This window comes from Leucopleurus acutus (genome assembly GCF_964270905.1).
Source record: "Leucopleurus acutus genome assembly, chromosome: 11".
NCBI classification, from domain to species: domain Eukaryota; kingdom Metazoa; phylum Chordata; class Mammalia; order Artiodactyla; family Delphinidae; genus Leucopleurus; species Leucopleurus acutus.
In genome coordinates this window covers 78,896,681-78,920,097 of record NC_139152.1, presented here as the reverse complement: position 1 = coordinate 78,920,097, position 23,417 = coordinate 78,896,681, and the positions used below count along the sequence as shown (strand labels likewise).

Sequence of the window (23,417 nt, the reverse complement as noted above, 5' to 3'; positions counted from 1 at the left end):
AAAAATTGTGTTTGGTGAAAAGTATAAATGCTCATTTCTTCTTTTGAAATTAAAATGTCCTATTCCAAATATTCCACAACTTTCCAGAAGAAAATATGATTTTGATACTGTTCTCCAGTTATATACAGTTCATCTTTGTCATCAGACATTTAATGAAAAATAAATGTCAGGACTTCCCTGGTGGTCCAGTGGTTAAGACTCCGTGCTTCCACTGCAGGGGGCATGGGTTCCATCCCTGGTCGGGGAACTAAGATCCCGCATGCTACACGGTGTGGCCAAAAGATAAAAAAAAAAAAATTAAAAATAAATAAATAAAGGTCTATAAGAAGGTAACAATTTAGGAGATATACATTATCTACAGTCTTCCTATAAAAATAACCACCTTCTGACTGTTTATCATTTTATTGGGGCTTGAGGTATGCTGGGTAGCTGGACTGTGAGATAAATTGACCTTCAACAAAACAGCCCTGTATGGCTACAACCCTGACTTTGAGCTAATCCCACACTATATACAACCACAGAAACTCAAAACGAATGAAAAACACTTGAAAACACCATCCATGTATTATGTATAACATACCTTATCCAAGTCTTTTTTTCTTAATTGTAGAAAAAACATAATTTACCATCTTAACCATTTTTAAGTGTATGGTACTGTAGTGTTAGCTATAAGCACACTGATGTGTAACAGACCTCTAGAACTTTTTCACCTTGCAAAACTGAAACTATACACCAATTGAACAACTCCCCTATGCCCACTCCCTCTAGCAACCACGTTCTACTTTACATTTCTAAGAGTTTGATTACTTTATATACCTCGTAAAAGTGGAATCATGCAGTATTTGTCTTTTCATAACTGGCTTATTTCGCTTAGTCTCATGTCCTCATGTCTTCCAGGTTTATCCATATTGTAGCAAATGACAGGATTTCCTTTTTTTTTAAGGCTGAATGGATATACCACATCTTCTTTACCCATCCATCCGTCTATGGACATTTAGGTTACTTCCACCTCTTGGCTATAGTAAATATGATGAACGTGGGTGTGCAAATATTCAAGTCATCTTGCTAATAATTAAATTTACTTAAAGTAATATAAACTTATACTTAAAATTTTGGAAAATAGAAAATCATTAAAATGTGGGGAGAAAATGACCTCCACTTAGCTTCCTGTCTTTCTCGTTCTTCTGTTCCTCTCCCCTTACCTTTCTGTAGACCTGCCTTTTCCCTTTTTCCTGCCCTTGCCTCCTCCTCTGCTCCATCCCTTCTTCCTTCTCTTTTCCTCACCCTCTTCCTTTTCCCCTTCCCTAATAACCTTGATCTCCCCCCAACACCCAAAGTGCTCTCTTCCTGAAGGCCAGCTCTCATGTGGAAATAGGCTCCTTTGTCAATCTCTGCCCATGTCTCCCTCATAATCAGAACGGTATTCCTTTACCCCACTGTTTCTTCCCTAGATGTCACATGTACACAGGTAGCATGTTTTTAAGCGAATTATATTCTTCATTATTGATTGATTAGGAGCCAGAACTTTATTTCAAAGAACCCGAAGAGTTACTTCAGGTCCTCACAGAGCTGGAAGAGCAGAATCTTACTTTGGTACAATACTCCCAAGATGTAGATGAAAATCTTAAAGATGTAAATAAAAAAGAAAAACTTATACAGGATAAAATGTAAGTCATTAAAAACAAGTAGACTTATTCTATTAACCGATTTCTAACCAGAGATAAAGTCCAACTCATTTATGTATGGCCCTTCCTTGTGGTCTCTCTGGATTTAGGATGGGATTTTTGTTAATAATAGTTTACACTGAAGAGTGGAAAAGGTAGAAGTTATATTTACACAGAATAGACTGGCTTTAGTTTAATTTTAGTCCCTACTTTTCACTTGTCAAAATATTTTCCTAGCTAGCAATAATAAAAGACAATTTAAAAGATTAAAAAGAATTGAAATGTCACCTACTGCCTTAATTTTTGTTCAATACAGTTTTATGCTATCATCTGGCTAATCAATTCATGCTTTGGATAATGCTAATAAATGCCTTTTACTTGGCTGTGACTCTCAGCAAAAGTTTTTTTTGTGTGTGACTTAAATATATCATTTTATAATGTACATATTGATATATCAGGGCTACTATAAAAAAGGATTTCTGTTGGGAAGGAGGCTGGATTTGATGACTCACAAAATTCCTTTCTACTCTAAAATTTTATATGATTACAATTTTGGAAAATAGCTTCAAGTTGCAGAGAATAGACCTTTATATCTACTCATTCTAAAAATGTGTAGAACCTTTTTTGGGAAGAGTCTTCTGGATCAGAAGACAGCCATCATTTTAAATAGTTAAGTCAAACTACATTGAACTTTGGAACATATTAACTTGTTCATAAGTTAAGAACCTAAAACCATAATCTCATAATCACCTAGTAGACTACTGTATCCTTTTAATCCTTGTCTCCTCTCTCCCAGTCCTCAGTGTATGGGGCCCCCGCCCTGACAATATGATTTGAGGGGATGGGGTGGGTATGGTTGGGCAGGAAAAGGAGATCTATATCAGAATCTCTAAGTGAGTAGTCAGGAGTCTGTACTTTACCCAGTGGCTCCTCAGATATTCTGATTATCAGCCAGGTTTGAGAACGCTGACATACTAGGTCACACAGCTTGGGCTCCCGATACCTCAGCTCTGCTGCTTTCTATTTGGGGGACTCGGGGGAACCACAGAAGTGGGGGTAGGGTGAGAAAAATGCTTCCTGATGGAAGTTAAAAAGCATCTGTGCATTTATTTTTCTCACTTTAACCTGAAAAGTTGCATGTACTTCGTCAATGTCTTAAAATATAAACTTGTATTTGGCTTGCTAGACATAGGATGTTGACACATGATCTGGAGGGAGTGCTGAAGCTCCTGACTGATGGCTTATTTCACTAAACCACAAATTACAGACAAGGGTCTCTTTCTTCTTTTGCAATAGAAATACCAACATAGAGTTTCTTTTGGAACACAAGGAAATGCTTAAGGTTAACTGTGTAAGAGAAGAGGAAAAAGCAGCAGAACTGGAATTAAGGTCCCGGCTATTTAGTTTTGGAGAATGTAATTCAGATGCTCAGGTAATCATTCTTTGCCTGTAGTAATTTTATTTTGGCTCATGATATTAATAATCTGCATTCCCTGTGTATTAAGCATTGGAATAGGGGAATTAAAGCAAACCACAAGTCCCAGGTTGATGATGGAGCCCAGAAAGCAGCTTGGAAATAATTACCTTGTCAATATGTAATAGCTAATTTCACAGTAGATAGAAAGCATTTAAATTGGCATTGGAGTTCTCTTAAAATGTTACAAAGTATGATGCTGAGATTTCCCCGCCTATAAATACATTTCTTTTAGTCAGTATACATATTACCATACATATGAAGTATTTCACTACCTGTGATCATTTTGGTATTAATTTGAGGGGCAAATAATTAACAGAGGAATCACTGAATCAGCACTGAAAGGAATTATCTTCCCAACAGTGAGCTTGTAATAGATTGTGGCCTCTTTCGGGTCTGCATAGATCCACGTGTGCTTATCTGTTTGCGTGCTGGTTTCTCCCAGCTCCATGCAAACCCCAGGGTAGGGGTTGTCTTACCCTATCTAGTCAGCTAAGTTTAGTGTCCTCATAAAGTAAGTGCTCAATAAATGTTTGTTGAATGAATGATTAGGTTAGTTTTAAGACCCATAACAAACTCCAGCTAACATTGGTTTTCTTGTAAAAATCTCAAATGAATAAAATTCAAAACTCATATGTGAGACTAATATCACAATTATAGTTATGAACTTGATTTTCAAACACAGGTAGATTTAAGGGGACTCTATCAGAAGATGACTATGCTCCCCTGCCCATAGGTGGGCAGGGTTATAAAAGACAAACCTGTTTATGGCTCCTTCACAGCCCACATTTCCTAGGGTGGCATAACACCCGGAGGTAGGAGGGGATAGGACTGTGCACTGCCAGAGCAGGAAGTGTGATGACAGCCACCTCTCAGTTCTTCAATGCTGGGGGTTTTTTTAAACCTTTTTTTAAATTGTGGTAAAATATACACAACATAAAATTTACAAGTTAACCATTTTAAGCGTACAATTCAGTGGCATTAAGTATATTTGCAATATTGCATAAGCATCACCATTATCTATTTACAGAATTTTTCATCATCCCAAACAGAAACTCTGTACCCATGAAATAATAATTCCCCATTCCCCCACCTTCCAGCTTCTGGTAACCTCTGTTCTACTTTCTGTCTCTATAAAGTTGCCTCATATATATGGAAGCATACAGTATCTGGACTTCTGTTTATGGCTTATTTCACTTAGCATGTTTTCAAGGTTCATCCATGTTGTAGCATGCATCAGAATTTCATTCCTTTTTACAGCCAAATAATATTCTGCTGTATTTTTATACCACAGTTTGTCTATCCATTCATCTGTTGACAGACACTTGGGTTGTTTCCACCCTTCAATTCTGTTTTAAATAATTCTGAAACTGAGTAACATGAAAAATGTCAGGTAAATATCAGTGGTATCTCCCCGTGCCCTCCACCAAGCCCCTTTCATCCAAATTTAGGGTGGCTATGAAAAAAAGTGGCATTTCAATACTCAAACTTTGAAGCAACCAGAGCCCTAAATGGAGAAGATAGAATTGATCTGAAAATTACTTTTTTAAAGACTATGACATTTGGGTCACAAGTGTAATTTTGGCATCCGTGTATTATATACTCTGGGAAAATGGAGCTAATAATTCACAGTGTCTCCCAAAAATGTGAAATGTTGGGGCAGAGAAGCAGAGGCAGAGTAGGACAATTGGCAGGGGAAAGTATTCTTTTCTAAGAATTTTCCAGCTTCCCCACTCCCATTCTTTTCATATGTTGAAATGTGCAAAACATAATCCTTTATGAGTGAATAAGCATAGCTGTGTCTAATTTTAATATTCATAAATTATCATAGGTATTTTGGAGCTATGAGTATTTTATTCTTTCAAAATTTCCACACTCTTAACTGTACTTAATCCCCTAAAAACATTTTTCCTTGATTCAGTATTTTACTTTTAAAATAAAATTTTAAACTCAACTATAATGTAATACCGAAAAGCGCACAGATCCTAAGTTTATCTCTCAAGGAATTTCCTCAAGGTGAACACACCATTACCACCCCCAGAAGCCTCCCGCATGCCCCGTTCCAGTCTCTGCCATACACCCAAGATGACCACTATCTTTACTTCTCTCACCATCGATTAGCTTTCATGTTTTTGAACTTTATATAAATGGAATCATGTAATATGTCTGGCTTGTCTGGTTTCTTCCTCTCAACATTATGTTTGTGAGATTCATACATGTTGTTTTGTGCAGTTGTTTATCGAACATGAAATGGAATGTAAGCTATTCCGTTGTTCAATTTGCAGAACGTCCTCATCTCTCGTTTTATCGTTCTTGGGCACAGGGAGCTAATCAAGTTCAATTGCAAAAGTTGTTTACAGTCAGCACTCAGCAGAACATAACATGGATTAGAATTACAGAATCCTTGAGTTGGAAAGGACTTTAAAGGTCATCCAGACATCTACCCCCTCGCCTATCCAGTTTTGATACAACTATTTCTCCTAATCATTGCTCTGGTCAGATCACTTCCCATTCACTGCTGAAGGCATCCAGAGTTCGTATCCAGTATTCTGAGCCTTTCACGGTCCTGTCCCGATCCTGTCCCGCTACACAGCAGGAAGCAGCATCTCCTCCCACTTCTTGCAGCCTCTCTTGGCTGCTCCTCCTCCGAGGTGCTCTGGGCTGGGCCCGCCATCTGGTGGCAGCTCCAGGGATGGGACTGATGCTTTACTTCTCTGTCATCTGTAGGCCTGTGCCTTGAGCTCCCTTTTTCCTTGTCCTTCTGCTCTGTTGGGCCAGGCCCTCAATCTCTTTTTCATACATGAGTATTTTCTTTAACCTCATTCCCCAATCCTACTTCTTACACTGTTCTTAACTTGTTATCTTAATAAAATATCTCTACTTGTCTTTTCCTCTCCTGTTTGACAGGCAGAACTTAAAAAGAAAACAAGACATGCTGAAAGGTCGCTGCCCATCCATCTCTAAAGCTCTTTCTAAGTGTTCAAGAGGTTTCCCCACAAAACTTCCATCAACTTACTAATCATTCTCATATTAAAGATGTTTTCTCAGAATATATATTTTTAATGACCCACATTACAGTAATTTTTTCCATATCCAAGTACAATATTTTAGTCCCTTGATGAGTTATACTTTTTTCCTTTTATATTTTTCTATACATCTAAAGTTTCTAAAAGGAATGTGTTAACATAAATAGGAATACAATAAATGTTATTTAGAAAGGGAAAGAAAAAAGCTTTATGGCAAATAGGACTTTTGCTTTTTTTTACTTTTTCCTTTAACATTATTTTGTATTTCTCCAAATTTCCTAGAAGAAGCATATTTTAAATATAAATAGGGAATACAGTAAGTGTTACTTTAGAAGAAAAACGGGGGACTTTATGGCAAACAGGACCATCAGAAAGCTTGTTAAACTAGGTGGGACAGACAAGCTGTTTGAAGTAAACTATTGGTAACAGATCTTGACTTGTAATTAAGTGTTGGTGGCTCTGTAATGAGTCTGTGGTTTCAGGAGGGGTCTCCCATGGCTCCTGGAGCTACATCTGTCTTGAGGATTATTTGTCCTTGGCTTTATGGTGATTCTCATCTTCCTGAGCAGAAGCAGGAATGAGGGCAGGATGCTACCTGGAGAACGATTTACTTTGCTCAGTTTATTGAGATCCTTTTATCTGCGAATGCCAGGTACACACCGGAGAGACAGAAAGTTTCCTTACGGTCCCGAAACATGTTACCTACAAGCTCGAGCATCTCTACCAACAGTTAAAACGGCACAGTGGCCAGGTACAGGGATCAGCAAGGTTTGGCCTAAGCCTCTGCTTAGACTGGAGTACTAGAATGGCTTCCCAGTGGAGAGAATGAAAAAACTCCTCAAAAGATTTTATAGGCCAGCTTAGGAATCTGTTTGCTTGTAACTTTTTTTTTCCTTAGAGAATGCATTCATTTAATCAGCAAACATTTATTAAGTGCACAGTTATGTGCAAGGTGCTGCTTTAGATATAAGTGTAAAAATAAGAAATAGCTCCTGCCTTCCAGGTGCTTACAGTCTAGGAGGGGAGATAAGGCATGTATGCAAATAACTATCATACAGGATTATAGTTTTAGCAAATTAGAATAGTAAGGGCAAAAAAAGGAGCTCACACACTGTGCTGCTAGGAAATGCGTTAGAGTGGGGAAAAAAAGGATTTAAAATGTTTATGTAGTGTCTACTTGAATGAGAATGATACAGAAAACATTCAAGCAAAAAGGCAATCTGTCCTATTAAGTTATTTTTATACCTAGACTGAAATATTTTTAAAGAAAATAATCCAAGGTGTTACTATAGTAATGATCTGACTATAAATTATAACATAAATTCAATGCTGCATTTTCTCACTGTTCTATGTTGTACTAAAGTTTTTCTTTTAAAAAAGGAAATACTTAGAAGAACATAAAAGCCTTTTCCATTATAATATAGTAAAAGGGAATTTTACGTTTATTGAATGAACAAGAAAATAGTAATGAAATTTTATGTTTTCTGCTCTCCTTTTCTTCTCAACCTCAGGAAAAACTGATAGACTCTCTTAGTAAAAAAATTAATCAAGTATACAAAGTCTGCATTGGAGATGCTGAGGTTGGCAGCCTCAACCCAGTTCAAAAGCTGGTAAAAGTAGAGTCTCGCCTGGTGGAACTGAGTGATCTCATTGAATCCATTCCCAAAGAAACCGTGGAGGCAATTGAGAGGATGAAACAGAAAGAACGACGGCAAAAGTACAGTCACTGTCTTATGATATAAATGTAGTGAAAGACTTAATGAGAAGCTGTTTTTGCTTGGATTCCACACACATTAAGGAAGTCTATTATACAGCAAGTCTCTATTATACGCAATATAGAGACACAGTGGAATCAAACCCAGCCCTGCCCTCCTCATGGAGCTATTATTTAGTGTGGAGACACATAACATCCATATTCTTACGAAATAAACATCTCGTTATCAATGGTAAAACGAGCACTGTGAAGGAGAGAGTTCATCAGGGGCAAATGACATAGTTTCGGATGGGCAAGGGGTCCTTCTAGCCTGAAAAAGTGAATTTTCAGAGTGAATATTCACTACTTACATGAAAATTTTCAAAGGGCTATAATGTAGAAGGAGAACTATACTTGTGGTGAAGGGCCCAAGACTAGAATTAGGAGCCTTTCATTGGAAAACTACAGGGAGACTCAACCTATGAAGGAATTGTTTGAAAGTTAGAGCCATGTAATGAGGGTTTTCCTCAGTTCCTAACTGCCAACACTTACATACATCACATTTACTCATTAACTCATTTATTCCTCAAGATAATCTCATGAAGATTGCCATCCCTGGAACACATACCACCACCCTCACCTCCACCCCTGCCCAGCCCCCATGTCCCCACATCTTTGCCTAGCTTGGGGCCTTTCCCGGAGAATTCACTGATTTAGAAATTTCCATACCAAGTTAAATAAGGATTTTATGTACATACTACCTTTGAGGCAATGATTATTATAAATATAATATGATCCCTAGTATAATGTAGCATATAGAGAATGCTTATAGGTGGAATAATGTTCTTGTTATAGCAAAAAAACATGTTGGCAGGCATACTAGAACTATGGCTATGAGCATGGGCATTAGAGCTGACCTGCCTGGGTTCAATCCAGGTTCTGCCATTTACAACTTTTGTGACCTTAGGCAGGCCACACAACCTCTCATAAGTTTCAGTTTCCTTATCTGTAAAATGGCAGTAATAATGGAACTTATCTCACAGGGTTGTTGTGAGGATTAAATTAAATAATCTATGTAAAGCGCTAAAGCATGCTTGGCATATAGTAAGTACTCAAAGAGTAGCCATTAATATTAGATACTTTGTTACTGCTTACGTTACTGGGGTGGGGGGGATATGGTTTCCTCCATATAAAAACAAAGTCCAGAATATATTAAGGTGATCCTGATGGGATTTTATTGAATATGAAGCAATTTTTTTAAGAAATCATAAATGAAAATCACTCCTTCCAGAAGATGACCTTTGACTAATTATACTAAGAGCATTTGCATCTTGTAATTACTACTATTTCCAGTAGTGATACATGAACCTAATTCCAATTACTTATCATTCTTATCAAAAGGAGAATTTTACTGGATTTTTCCCATGGTTTGGAGGCACCTAACATAACACCTAATTTTGCATAAAAAATGTTCAGTGAATGTTACATTGATAATTATATACATCCATACAAAAGCTATCACTTGTCCAGTGGTTATTCTGTACCAGGCATTGGACTAGACAGTTTGCATAAGTCAGCTCATTTAATTTTATCCTCATAACAACTCTGAAGAGAACAAAGACAAATACTATTTCTTGGCCTTAATTTGAGGATAACATTCAAAAAGATTTACTGGAAAGTATGTTTTTGTGGTTATCCATTGAACTATATACACTTGTGATCTGTGTACTTTTCTCCACATTATACTTCAATAAAAAGGTTTAAAAAGAGGGGGAAATAGCTGGAAATTAATTCAAGTGGCTGCCATACGGATTAACTGCGAAGTACCGAACTGTAAATGGAGTGATGAGAAAGCTTTGCTGAGGTGCTTGTTTTAGACCAAGATTTGGATAGATTTTACTTCTTCCAAAATGGTGACATGCATTTTCTTCCCATTTCAACACAAACAGGATTTGTTGTTGAAATTTCACCTGAATATTCAAAACCCATAGATTTGGGTGAAGATGAAGTATTCTTTTCATTTAACCTTAAAGGAAACTTTATAATATTTACATAATTCTTTACCAAACAGTAATGATGTAGGTCTTTTTTACTTTCTGTGATTTATAGTTAGAACAATGTCTTCCCCTCTTGACAGGTTGCGTGAAGAGAAAGTGAAAGAAAAACAAAAACACCAGGAGGAAAGGCTAAAAACTGCTCTGGAAAGAGCAGGAGCACAACCAAAGAAAAAGGTTTGTGTTTTGTTATTAATAGGTTCCACTACATCAATGTGTGAGGGCTTCTGTGGTGCAAAAACAAAATACCTAACTCATCTAATTTATCCAGGTTAAACTTCAGTAAGATTGCTAACAGCTTAAATTGATCTCTCTCTGGTTCCTTGCTACTTTTAGAATGACTCAAATTACTGGTTCTACAGTTCTCCATTAGACTAACTTTTTGGTAAAAGAAACCTCTCCCCTCTCCTCTTTTTCTTTAGCTCCAGGTGCCATGAAACTAGAGAATTTAAAAAATAATAGTAAGTGAATTACATATTACTGGAAGGGTCTTTTAATCCTCACACTGTAAAAATAATGAGACTTATAGTTGAAGTTAAAATAATTTACCCAGAGTCACTTCAGATTTAGCAGCAGAATCTGACCAGAAGCCAAGGTTCTTCATATTTCAAGATTACCTGTTCAGTAAGTTTAGAATTGGGCAGTCACAGAGTGCACGTGGTCTATGACTCCCCCTAGGTGTGAAGAGCCTTTTGTTTCTATATGCCACTCTCCCTCCTCTGAGCTAGAGTCTGAAGTATGTTCCAGGAAGGCAATCTCATAGTTAACTGCAAAGCTAATATGGACATTGATTCTCACCATAGTCACAGCTAACCTATAGGGAATGCTTCTGTGCCTCACAACCAGCCTTTGAGGTAAGTACTTAAAGTTCTGAAGTATGCTAACTGTTAATATGTACTATGTCAAAAAGTGATGATTAATTTTATTTAAATAAGCATTTCATCTTTAAAAGGGTCTGTACTTATCTAGTTCAACTCTGCTTCTCTTGAGAAGTTCAACTCTAACTTCTCTTCTTCTAAGAGAGAATTAACCATTCATCACCCTGCTACATGTATATACTATTATTTACTAAACTCACCAAATTAAAGTGATTATTTTTTAATATATCCATCTTTCCTTTTAGACCATGAATGAGTTTTATGACCTTTGTATCCCCAATGCCTGGCACATAGTGGACACTCAATAAATGCTTACTGAATTAACAGACTAAAAATGAGAATGAAAACTAAATCTGGAAGAAAATTGGAGAAAGAATGTTGATAAGTCAACAATGTATGAAGACCTCTGAAAGAAGATTTTACTCTTTCAGAGGACATTTAGGACATTTCATCACTGGCTATTTTCCCAGACAGAAATTAATAACAAAGGTTATCAAAGGAGATCATCACCAGTGAGGGAAAAAATATGACATTAGGAAAGGAATTCAAGGATTCCAGTCGTCTAAGGATATTTTTGTTGTTATAATGAGGGGAGGACTGCTAGTGCTATTTAGTTCTCTGGAGTCAGGAATGTCAAACATTCTGCAATGCAGGGGACAGTCACACACAGGGTTGGTGCCCCTTTTGAGGCACAATGGAAATGTCCCATCAAATTTCATGTCTAACAGAACAGTTTTCTTATACATTTAATTTATACAAATTCAGATATAAAGGCAAAACAAAAAATAAATAAATGAATAAGGAGAAGGGGGAGAAAAGACTCAAAGAGAAAGATTAGTATGATATACTTGAGTATATGCTCCAGAGAGAATAAATAGGTATGAACTGGGGTATTCCTAAGCCTCTCCTGGTGGGACCAAGAGCCAACAGGATTTCTCGTGCCTAAGAAAATAGTACATGGTTTTCTCAAGGTTTTGTTTAACAGGATTTTTTTTTTTCTTTTTTTTTTTTTGCGGTACGCGGGCCTCTCACCGCTGCGGCCTCTCCCGCCGGGGAGCACAGGCTCCGGACGCGCAGGCCCAGCGGCCATGGCCCACGGGCCCAGCCGCTCCGCGGCACGCGGGACCCTCCCAGACCGGGGCACGAACCCGCGCTCCCCGCATCGGCAGGCGGACCCTCAACCACTGCGCCACCAGGGAAGCCCTAACAGGATTTTTAAATGCCAGTCAGCTGTTGCTTAGCAGAGGAAAGTGGTCTCTTTGAACCAATGGAGTAGAAATTAGCTATGGCAGTTACTGAGAAATGAAGTGTTGGCCTCAAACATGGAGTTTCTCTAAGCTTAGCATACCTGAAACACAAGCTATCTGATGACTTTATCTAAATCCTCCCACTTGCCCATAAAACCTAACTGCCCTGTCTTCTGCATACCATGGTGCTCCATTCGTTACTTAACTTTGCCTGCATTTGGACATCCATTAGGTTATCAATCCCTTTGTAATTGAGATTATTATTTACTATTTTAAACTATATTATTCTTCAGAAAAATCAAGTTAATATTAGTATTTTAGTTACACTTCAATAGAAAATGGTTATATGAAAATATTAACTACTTTTTCTTTTGTTTCAGCTGGGAAGACAACTTATGTACCGCTCAAAACCTCCATCTGCTAACAAACGTGAACTACTTTTAGTCAAGGATACAAGAACAAAATCACTGGAGGAAGAATATTTTTTCACTTGAATAGGAGCAGTAAGACATTTATAACCAGAATGCTTTAGGCATATTTTGCAGATTTTTGCTTTTCAGTAATGGCAATATTCTGCCCCACACACAGGCCTAACCAATTTCAGGAAGACAGGTCCTTACTCTAAAAGGCTCTTAGGATTGGAAATGGGAGTTATTTTCTTTTGTTGAAGACCTTTATTATCCACATCCTAACCATTATTCCATATAGCTAAACATTTATACTTTCTGTTGTCCCAGGTGGGGATACACATCCAAAGTGACCTTACTGATGTAACTGTATGGTGAATGACCATTTAAGTGCAATAATGGCATTCTGACAACCTAAGACTTTAAATAATCTTTTTTTTTTTCAACCAGTCCACAGGAAAGTTCATAGTGTCAATTTTATCACTGTGGAGTATACATTTTAACAATGTGCAACTCTAAAATACTGATTTGAGGAGTTTAAAACTTAAATGAAAACTACTAGATTACGTTCTCATGAGAACATAATGAGACATAACCAACCATGAGACTGATTTTTAATTCACATTAAGGGGTTCTGTTCAGAAAACTTAATTCTCTTAAGTGAACAAACAGTATGTCTTCAGCCTACATGTCAGTTCACAATTTCTGTTGTGTTCTATACTCAAAACCATCTTAATTTTCAGGTGACTTTTCAATTTTAGCTGTAATGTGCATATCATTTAGCTCACGTTGATATAGAATTAACATGTAATTTATTGACTAGTAAGTAAAAGTCTATATTAACTCTAATAAAATATTTAACTTTGTATGTGTCAAAAGTGGCTCAAAAATAACTCTAAAAGAAACAGTTGCTTTTAAAAGGTCTCAGTTAATATACAATTACAAGGGATAAAATTGACTTTCATAAACATTTATAGAGCATATAAATAAATTTCCCTTATAGAAAAAAAATACAGCATTGGGCTTACATGAAAACCAACTTGAATAAAGTTGGGTGGCTTTTGAAGCATTAGTTCTGTGAATAATTTTTCAACTGTTTCAACATTTGAGCTCTGCATGTAAATATCTGAATATGAATAGCTCACAGTCAAGTTGAAAAACAAACAAATCTTTATTGTCTACAAATATATATAAAAAAAATTCCCCCCGAAAGATGCTATTCTCTCATTTCCCCATCTTCTTCTTCTTCTTCAACACCCCTGATATAAAGGACATTATTACACCTGTAAACAGAAAAACAGTCCATTTTGTTGTTCCAACAAGAAACCATATAAGATCTGAATTACTACGTTTATTAGATTTTTTCATTACAAAAATATTAATGCTAAAATTACAATACATCATTTCTTTCTCTTTTAAAAAAAATTTTACCTTTGGTTTGTTAAAGAGCACATGACACTCATTTTTATACCATGCAGTTGTTATAAAATGGTATCTTTATGATCTTCCAAAGGGAATAATGACTAGAATTTGGAGATGTGAAGCTAGTTCTAGAAAATAAGTGTAATACGAATCCCTAATAGCAGCCAGACCCACCTAAAATTCAAAACCAAGCTCTTGCAACTAAAACCACTGAAAAAGGTACAGTTAAGAGCTAGAAAGTTTAATATCAACACTAGAAAAACCTTAAGAATGAACAACTCCCAAATATTTAAATCTGCTTTGACAAGTTTAACAATTTCAAGAATCTTGAAGTCAAGTTGTAGAATGTTATGTTAAAATTAATAGTGATTAAAAAAAAGTAATTCTGAGATTGGGGCACTAATAGTTTATTTAAACAGGTATTTTTACTGCTCACCAGTAACTCCTTATATAAACTACTGATGTTTTGTTACCTTATTAAAACTTCACCCAGATGTCCAGATAATGCTCCATCTATGTATTCTTCTGTGTTTGCAAGCTTTAAATAAAAAGAAAATATATTAGTATAATCACACAAGAGGAAAATAGTATTATACACCTAATATTGGTGAAGAGAACTTATTAACAGAGAACTTTCGGTACCAATGACTCACATTTACCTACAATAATTAGAAGATTAGTTTTCTATTACTACTGTAGTACTTTTTGGTTTCATATAAACATTCAGTAAAGTTAACATTGATGGATGTAGAACTGATATATAATAAAGCTCATTTCAACACAATTTTTTAAATCTCAATAATGTAATATTTCTTTCTATTAAACATTAAAACAACATGTCAAGGAAGACAGTCTCCAATTTACGAATAAGCTGTGAATAATTCAGGTCTAAAGAAACAGACGTTAACTTTTCTCAGAGTAATAGCATTATATCATATTGAGGAACCCAAAGGGTACAAAAGCTATGGCTAAAATACCAAATACTCTTATATTAGTCAACAACCAAACTAAAGAACTGAATAAGAATTTTTAAAAGTTATATGCTAATAAACAGGAAAAAAATAAGTTCTTAAGAGGAGGTTTAATTAAGAGTGACCTTTATAGTTACTTTAGAGAACTCTATTATTTCTAATTTTACATCAAAATGTTTAGCTTTCCTTTTACATAAAGATAATAAACTTTACTCATAATTTAAAAAAATTACAATCAGTGCTACTGGGACTCACAAAAGAAATGAACAAGATAGAAAGGAAACAGGGAAGTTTCCTTCATTAACTAGGCAAGTGGGCAAAGGGAAAGAAAAATAGGTCTTAGAGAGGATATAAGGTAAGGCATTTAAAACATGTTAATGAATTAATAATGCTACTGGATATTATTCCTTCTCCTATAGAGAACAAAAAATAACCTCTTATACTCAGGGGATATGGTTTTGTCTGAAATTGTTGCCAACAATTAGTTTTGTATGCAATAGCTCTCAGAAATAATGTATTAACATCAACTAATTTTTTTTAAAGTGATTATTTCCGGCAGATGTTCACCACCAACATTTAAACTGGTTTCTAAATTATAATAATGCTCCAAAGGCCTTCTACCATACTTTAAAAAAACTGAACTATAGCTGATTTACAATACTGTGTTAGTTTCAGGTGCTCAGCAAAGTAATTCAGTTACCCCATTTTTCAGATTCTTTTCCATTATAGGTTATTATAAGATATTGAATATAGTTATAGTTCCCTGTTTTATACAGTGGGTCCTTGTTTATCTATTTTATACACAGCAGTGTGTATCTGTTAATCCCAAGCTCCTAATTTATCTCTCCCCCACTCCTTCCCCTTTGGTAACCATAGGTTTGTTTTCTGTCTCCGAGTCTGTTTCTGTTTTATAAATAAGTTCATTTGTATCATTTTTTAGATTTCACATTTAAGTGATATCATATGATATTTGCCATTTTCTGTCTGACTTCCTTCACTTAGTATGATCATCTTTAGGTCCATCCATGTTGCTGCAATGGCATTACTGCATTCTTTTTATGGCTGAGTAATATTCCATTGTGTGTGTGTGATACATATGTACCACATCTTCTTTATTCACTCATCTGTCAATGGACATTTAGGTTACTTCCATCCATGTCTTGGTTATTATAAACAGTACTGCTATGAACACTGGGGTGCATGTATCTTTTTGAATTAGTGTTTTCTCCAGATATATGCCCAGGAGTGGGACTGCTGGGTCATATGGTAACTCTATTTTTTGTTTGTTTGTTTGTTTTTGTGGTACGCAGGCCTCTCACTGTTGTGGCCTCTCCCATTGCGGAGCACAGGCTCCAGACGCACAGGCTCAGCGACCATGGCTCACGGGCCCAGCCACTCTGCGGCATGTGGGATCTTCCAGGACCGGGGCACGAACCCGTGTCCCCTGCATCGGCAGGCGTACTCTCAACCACTGCACCACCAGGGAAGCCCACTCTATTTTTCAGTTTTTTTTTTTTTTTTTTTCGGTACGCGGGCCTCTCACTGTTGTGGCCTCTCGCGTTGCGGAGCACAAGCTCTGGACGCGCAGGCCCAGCGGCCGTGGCTCCGGACGCGCAGGCTCAGCGGCCGTGGCTCCGGACGCGCAGGCTCAGCGGCCGTGGCTCCGGACGCGCAGGCTCAGCGGCCGTGGCTCCGGACGCGCAGGCTCAGCGGCCGTGACTCCGGACGCGCAGGCTTAGCGGCCATGGCTCACGGGCCCAGCCGCTCCGCGGCATGTGGGATCTTCCCAGACCGGGGCACAAACCCGTGTCCCCTGCATCAGCAGGCGGACTCTCAACCACTGCGCCACCAGGGAAGCCCTATTTTTTAGTTTTTTAAGGAACTCCCCCCATACTGTTCTCCATAGTGGCTCCACCAATTTACATTCCCACCAACAGTGTAGGAGGGTTCCCTTTTCTCCACACCCTCTCCAGCATTTATTATTTATAGACTTTTTGATGATGGCCATTCTGACCAGTGTGAGGTGATACCTCATTGTAGTTTTGATTTGTATTTTTCTAATAATTAGTGATGTTGAGCATCTTTTCATGTGACTTTTGGCCATCTGTATGTCTTCTTTGGAGAAATGTCTATTTAGGTCTTCTGCCCATTTTTTGATTGGGTTGTTTGGTTCTGTTTTGTTTTTTGATATTGAGTTGTATGAGCTGTTTGTATATTATCACATTTTAAATAAAATCCAAAATTCTTACAATCCCTTAAAAGGTCTTCCATGACTACCATTCCAATCTTTCTATCATACTTCCTGTAACTCACTCTGCCCTCACCTTCTTGTTGTGCCTTGAAAAGAAAAAGCATGTTTCTGCCGCAAAGCCTTTGCAACTTGCTGTTCCCTCAGATTGGGATGCTCCTTCCCCAAACACTCTCTTTAGTTGCTCACTCAATTCTGGTCTCTGTTTAAATTTACTTCCTCAGAGAGGCTTTCCCTGGCTATCCTATCTAATACTGTACACTCTTGTCACCCTCTTCCATTTCTGCTTTTTCTCCATAGCATCTATCATTACCTGATACCATATCACATTATATTACCATCTCCCATCACTAAAACACAAACTTCTTGAGGATAGGGACTTTTGTTTTTGTTCAGTGGTGTATTCACAGTGCCAGGCACATAGGGGCTCTCAGTAAATATTCACTGAGTGAACAAACTCAAAAGCATCACCAATGCGGTTAGTTACTCAGAGATACATTTCATAACTCTGGCAGGTTCACTAGGAAGCCATATTACTTCTAAAACCAAGTATTTGGTGGGTATTCTTTATCCCTTTCTTTTAATGAGATATAGTTCTTTATAAAATTCTCTTTTAAAGTATACAAGTCAGTGGTTTTTAGTATATTCATAAAGTTATGTAATTATCACCACTATCTAAGTCTGGAACATTTTCAGCACAATGGATATAGTCTTCAAATTTCTCTATGGCCTTGGTAAATGATTCCTGCTTAGGGAATTTTCCAGGCCAAAACCATGCTCTATAAGAACTTTGGGGACCTGAGCATTGTCTGTTCAGGTGGTAAACTCTTAAATTAAGGAAAATGTCAGCTTTGGGCCTACAAGTGCTCCTATTAGTACTCTGCCTACTGCACTATCAGTTTGGAATACTTGGGAGTCATGATTGGTTTGACCACCTATCTAGGTACCCTTTAAAGTTCACTCATCAGCCATTAATCAGTCACATAAATACCTGCGCTTCAGGAAAATATAACCTCAAACTCTTTCTTCAAAAACCTGGCTGAAAACTATTGAATTAAACAACAAAAAAACCAAACACCCCAATTTAAAAATGAACAAAGGACATGAACAGGCATTTCTCCAAAGATATGTAAATGACCAATAAACACATAAAAAGATCTTAACATCACTCATCATTAAGTAAATGCAAATCGAAACAATGAGATACCACTTCACACTCATTAGGATGACTATTAAAAAAAACAACAGAAAATAACAAGTGTTGGTGAGGATGTTAAGAAACTGGATCCCTTGTACATTGTTGGTGGAATGTAAAATGATGCAGCTGCTGTGGAAAACAGTCTGGCACTTCCTCAAAAAATTAAACAAAGAATTACTGTATGATACAGCAATTCCACTTCTGAATATAGACTCAAAAGAACTGAAAGTAGAGACTCTGATATTTGTACACCTATGTTCACTGAACTATTCACAACAGTCAAAAGGTGGAAACAATTCAAATATTCACCAACAGAAGAACGATTAAAATGAGGTAGAGTTGACCCTTGAACAACACAGGTTTGAGATCGCATGAACAAGCTGATGCAGAACCACGGATACGGAAGGCCAAGTATGGACTCAAGCATCTGTGAATTTCAGTATACCAGGCAGGTCCTGGAACCAATCCCCCAAGGATACTGAGGGACCGCTACACACAATGGAATATTTCAACCATAAAAAGGAATGAAATTCTGATACATGCTACAACATGGATGAACCCTGAAAACACCATGCTGAATGAAATAAGCCAGACACACAAGGACAAATATTGTAGGATTCCACTTATATGAGGTTCCTAGAATAAACAAAAAGAACAGTGTTTACCAGGAGGCAAAGGGAATGGGGAGTTATTGTTTAATGGGTACAGAGTTTCCCTTCGGGATGATGAAAAAGTTCTTTAAATGGATAATGGTGATGGATGCACAACCATGTGAATGCGGTTAATGCCACTGAGTTGCACACTTGAAAATGGTTAAAGTGGTAAATTTTGTGCTATATATATTTTACCTCAATTAAAAACAAAAAACAAAACGTGGCTGAAACATTTACAGAAGCTAGTTTAATAGACAAATAGCCAGTTCATCAATTCTTCTGGTCAGTCTGTCTTCTCCCTCAAGAATTGCTTTTATCGGGCTTCCCTGGTGGCACAGTGGTTGAGAGTCCGCCTGCCGATGCAGGGGACACGGGTTCGTGCCCCGGTCCGGGAAGATCCCACATGCCGCGGAGCGGCTGGGCCTGTGAGCCATGGCCGCTGAGCCTGCGCATCTGGAGCCTGTGCTCTGCAACAGGAGAGGCCACAACAGTGAGAGGCCCGCGTACCGCAAAAAAAAAAAAAAAAAAAAAAAAAAATTGCTTTTATCAAATTACTTTGATGTTGTACATTTAGCATTCATCAAAAGACTTAAGAATTTCACTGGAAAAGTTTCTCTCAGAGCTAAGTGCTGGGAAAAGTTTTGCTTTTTCTGCGAACTCTAGTGTATTTGTCTTATGGCATTGTGAATCAAATGTCTGAGCTCTTCTTACTTTTAACCGCTAGGAGTCAAATCCGTGCTTGAATTTTGCTTTAATATGTCTCATACATAGTTATCACAGTTACAACACCCTCCTTGGCCTTGACTTTATTCCTGAATTTTGCTCTGTGTTTGTCAATTAAACTAATTACAACTTTGTAAGTCACACTAAACCTTTGAGGAGTCAGGTGAAGAAAAATAAATACAATTTAATGATCTTTGTAACTCTTCAGCTTACCTGCATGTTCATATAGCCATCTACAGACACCAGGTAGCCTTTGTACTCCATTCCCCACTTAAGCTTCACCATTACTGGCTTTCCTGTTAATCCATTGAGGAAAGGTTTGGGATTGAGGGGCAAACTCTGCACAAAGAACAAAAAAAGGACCCAATTGATTATTTTTCCTTAGTTTGGCTTCCATTACCTACTCTCTTCTCTATCAAATCACCAATATTTTATAGTATCCAAATGAAGCAAAACTCTTGTTTCCCTCTCACATTATTACATAATTTTCACTTTTGTTGAAGAGCATCAGAGAAACTTAAATACCCAGTTAGCCAATTTCACCTTCAATCCATCAAGACTTGTAGAAGTATTCATTGTTCACTTAAGAAACACTGAACACCTAATATGCATCACTCACTGTTCCAAGGCCATAAAAAAACAAAGGTAAAGGCAGAAAAAAGAAAAAAAAAAAGCAGATAACAGTCCCTGTCCTCAGGCCCACAGTGGGAGGGGGGAGGGCCAAAACACATGCAAATAGACAATTATTTTGCAATGTAGTAAGAGGAGATATGCTATGTACAAGGGTACCAAACAATCCAGGTTAAAAGAAAAGGAAGAGTTGCCTGAAATAAGTAATGCCTCTGTTTTAAAGGATGAGAGGTATTTCCAGAGGGAAAAGGGCTGATCTGGTGGGGTGGGGGTGGGGGTACCTATGTAAAAGGAGAGAAGAGTGAATGAACAAGGGATCTCAGGGACACACAAATTAGTTTTGTATGAGGCTACAGGAGGAGGCAGGGACAGATCATGCTCCACGATCTTCAACTGAATTCCAGGAGCTAGGACTGGGTCTTCTTTGACTTTGCAGTGCCTCCTACATATGGGCAATCACTTAATGTTTGTTTATTCAGCTAACCGGTAGTACCCCCAGTGAATTCAGACTTTTCTTCCTTTCCTCATCTGCTCACTCATCGGCCAAAGAAAGAAAACCAATAACCTTGGCTACTAAACCCTCTAGAATAAGCACATTCACAGTGATCTCAAATGGGTCTCCAGTTTTCACTCATCTTTCTCCAACTTATTAGCCACATGGCAACTATTATTCTTATCATACCATGTCTCTGCTTAAAATGCTTCGATGGCTTCCAACTGCACTTGGAGTGGAACCCAGACCTCCTAAAACGGCCTAAGAGGTCTTGCCCGACCCCATCTCACGACCACTATCCCTGCAGGCGGCTGTGGCTTTCTCAATTCCTCCAGCTAGTCAGGTGTTCCTTCGGCCTCACAGCCTGTGCTCCTGTTCCCTGAGCTTGAGGTACACACGCTTCCTCCTGCTCTTCACGGGGCTGCATTCCACATCTCTTAGATTTCAGGTTCAATCCCTCCTCCAAGGGATGCCACCTGTAACCACTCTTCTAACGTACCTCGGCGCCCCCTCACAGCACCGTTTGCTCCCTTCTTAGCAGTTAACGTTATTCGAAATTATGTATTTATCGTTGTTTGATTAATGTCTGAGTTAACCTAGAGCAGGGTCCGCATCAGTACTTTTTATCCTATATTCCTAGCACCTAGAACGTTACCTGGCCCTGGCAGGCGGCAGGCGCTCAGTAAAGCTTTGCTAAACGAACAGGAGAATGCTCGAAGCCTGGGCTCTGTATTCCAAAGGGCTGCAGGGCCCCCCAACCTCACGGGACGAAAGCGGATTGTGGAGTGTGATAAGTGGGACGTGAAAAACCGCTGCATTTTTACCCCAGCCCTGTGGCCCCAGGCAGCAAGGACACCTCAGGCTCGGATACAAAACGAAGACGGGGAAGGGGGCAGGGGCACTCCTGGGGAGGGGAGCGCTTCGGAAGGAGGGCGCGCCTCAGACACCCAGAGCAGGGAGAAAGGGGCTGGCCACCCAGAGCGCCGCGCCTCACGCGGATGAATGGGAAACGCGCGAACCAACCACCAGGCCCGGCAAGGCTGGTCACCCGCCCTCTCTCTCTCACGGGACGCTGGCCGCTCTCTTTCTCCTTACCATCGCGACTACTGCTGCAGTAGTGGGCAAATGCTGCAGGCTACTCGCCGCCGACCCAGCTGTCGTCCGACCCTCGTGACTGGAGTAGCCACAGCAGGCTCCCCAGCCGCGTAGCTTCCAGAGAAATGGCCGCCAAATAGCAGCGTGACCTTTCACCTCCGACTACCTCTCTTCTGGCTTCTGTGATTGGACGCAAAGAGGTGCGTGCTGATTGGAGGAGGTGGCTGGGCATGTCTCCTGGCAACCAGCTGCGCCGAGTGGGTGCGCGCCTCCATGGCAGTGCGCGGGCCTCTGGGAAACCGGCTGCTCCAAGCCAACGGGAGGATATCTGCGAGGCTGCAAATGCCGTGAGGCGGCTCTGGTTTCTCGTTTGCTCACCTACCTTGAGGGTGCACTGTGTACCCTGTAGAGTGGACGTGATGTCTTGCCAACTTGGCTAGTGGGGGCTTCCTTTGTCCTCGTACACCTGGGAGAACGAATTTGGGGCTCTCGGGTTTCCTCCTCACTTTCCCACAGAATCTGTGCTGGGAGGTCTCCTCTGACACGGTCCCCTTCTCTCTGTTCTGTAATGCTCAATGCTCATGTCAACCCACTTCAGGGGAAGTGGGAGAAGCAAGACTAGATAGGCTAAGGGACGTGAAACGCACCGAAGTAAGTCAAGTACAGAATATATTTCAGATGAGATTACATGGAGTCTAGAACATGGTGTGGTGGGCTCCCGCTCCATCTGTTTCTTTTGCGTTGTGAGCAGAGGCCCGCTACAGTCTTTATACTGCACTTATAGCAGAAGGTGGAGGATGTTTACGCTATCACGGATTGATCCTTCCAATGTAAGAGTGGAATTGTTGGGTCATACAGTAATTCTGTACTTGACTTTTTGAGGAGGTACCAAACTACTTTCCACAATGCCTGCACCATTTTACATTCCCACTAGCAATGTATGAGATTTCTAATTTCCCCACATTCTCACCAACACTTATTTACCATTAAAAAATATTATCATAGTCGTCCTAGTAATCCTAATAATAATAAGCCGTCTCATTGTGGGTTTGATTTGTATTTCCCTAATGACTAATGATGTGGAGCAACTTTTCATGTGCTTATTGGCCACTTGTATATCTTTGGAGAAATGTCTGTTCAAGTCCTGTATGCCTTTTTATATGTTCTATTTCTGGAACCCTTGAATGTATTGCCTAATTTGAAAAGTCATGTGACCATTCTGGGTCTCAGTTTCTTCGCTGATAACAATGAAGGGATTGGACTCGATCGGGGTTTTCAACCTCAATACTAGTGACATTTGGGGCCAGACAATTCTTGTTGTGGGGACTGCCCTTTGTATTGTAGAATGGATGTATTGTAGCAGTATCCCCAGCCTCTACCAAGTAGATGCCAGTTGCAACGCCCTCCCTCCAAGTTGTGACAACCAAAATATCTCCAGACATTGCCCAGTGTCTTCTGGAGGGCACAGTCGTCCCCTGTTGAAAACCACTGGATTAGATCCATGATTTGTAAACACAGGCCACAGACTTGGATCACTTTGC

General features: G+C 38.9%; 2 protein-coding genes across 3 annotated transcripts in view; one reads left to right on the top strand and one right to left on the bottom strand.

The window, feature by feature from the left end:
- Positions 1-13,365, top strand: part of CCDC38 (coiled-coil domain containing 38) — a 41,202-nt gene extending 27,837 nt beyond the window's left edge. The window contains 8 exon segments of the mRNA XM_082850191.1: positions 1,516-1,667; positions 2,961-3,096; positions 6,734-6,742; positions 6,746-6,842; positions 6,845-6,915; positions 7,676-7,881; positions 9,995-10,088; positions 12,417-13,365. Of these exon segments, the coding sequence (XP_082706317.1) occupies positions 1,516-1,667; positions 2,961-3,096; positions 6,734-6,742; positions 6,746-6,842; positions 6,845-6,915; positions 7,676-7,881; positions 9,995-10,088; positions 12,417-12,530 (879 nt within the window). The 3' untranslated portion in view covers positions 12,531-13,365.
- SNRPF (small nuclear ribonucleoprotein polypeptide F) lies at positions 23-21,999 on the bottom strand. Of its 2 annotated transcripts, none has more exons than XM_082850193.1 (4): positions 21,877-21,999; positions 19,872-19,997; positions 14,339-14,403; positions 23-262 (listed from the first exon to the last, which is right to left on the bottom strand). In XM_082850193.1, exons 1-4 carry the CDS (start codon positions 21,877-21,879, stop codon positions 193-195), a joined length of 264 nt encoding a protein of 87 aa, XP_082706319.1. In that variant the 5' UTR covers positions 21,880-21,999; the 3' UTR covers positions 23-192. The 2 variants fall into 2 exon arrangements, with proteins under 2 accessions (XP_082706319.1, XP_082706320.1); XM_082850194.1 differs by lacking the exon at positions 23-262 and adding an exon at positions 13,591-13,726.
- Between the last annotated feature and the right edge of the window lie 1,418 nt (positions 22,000-23,417).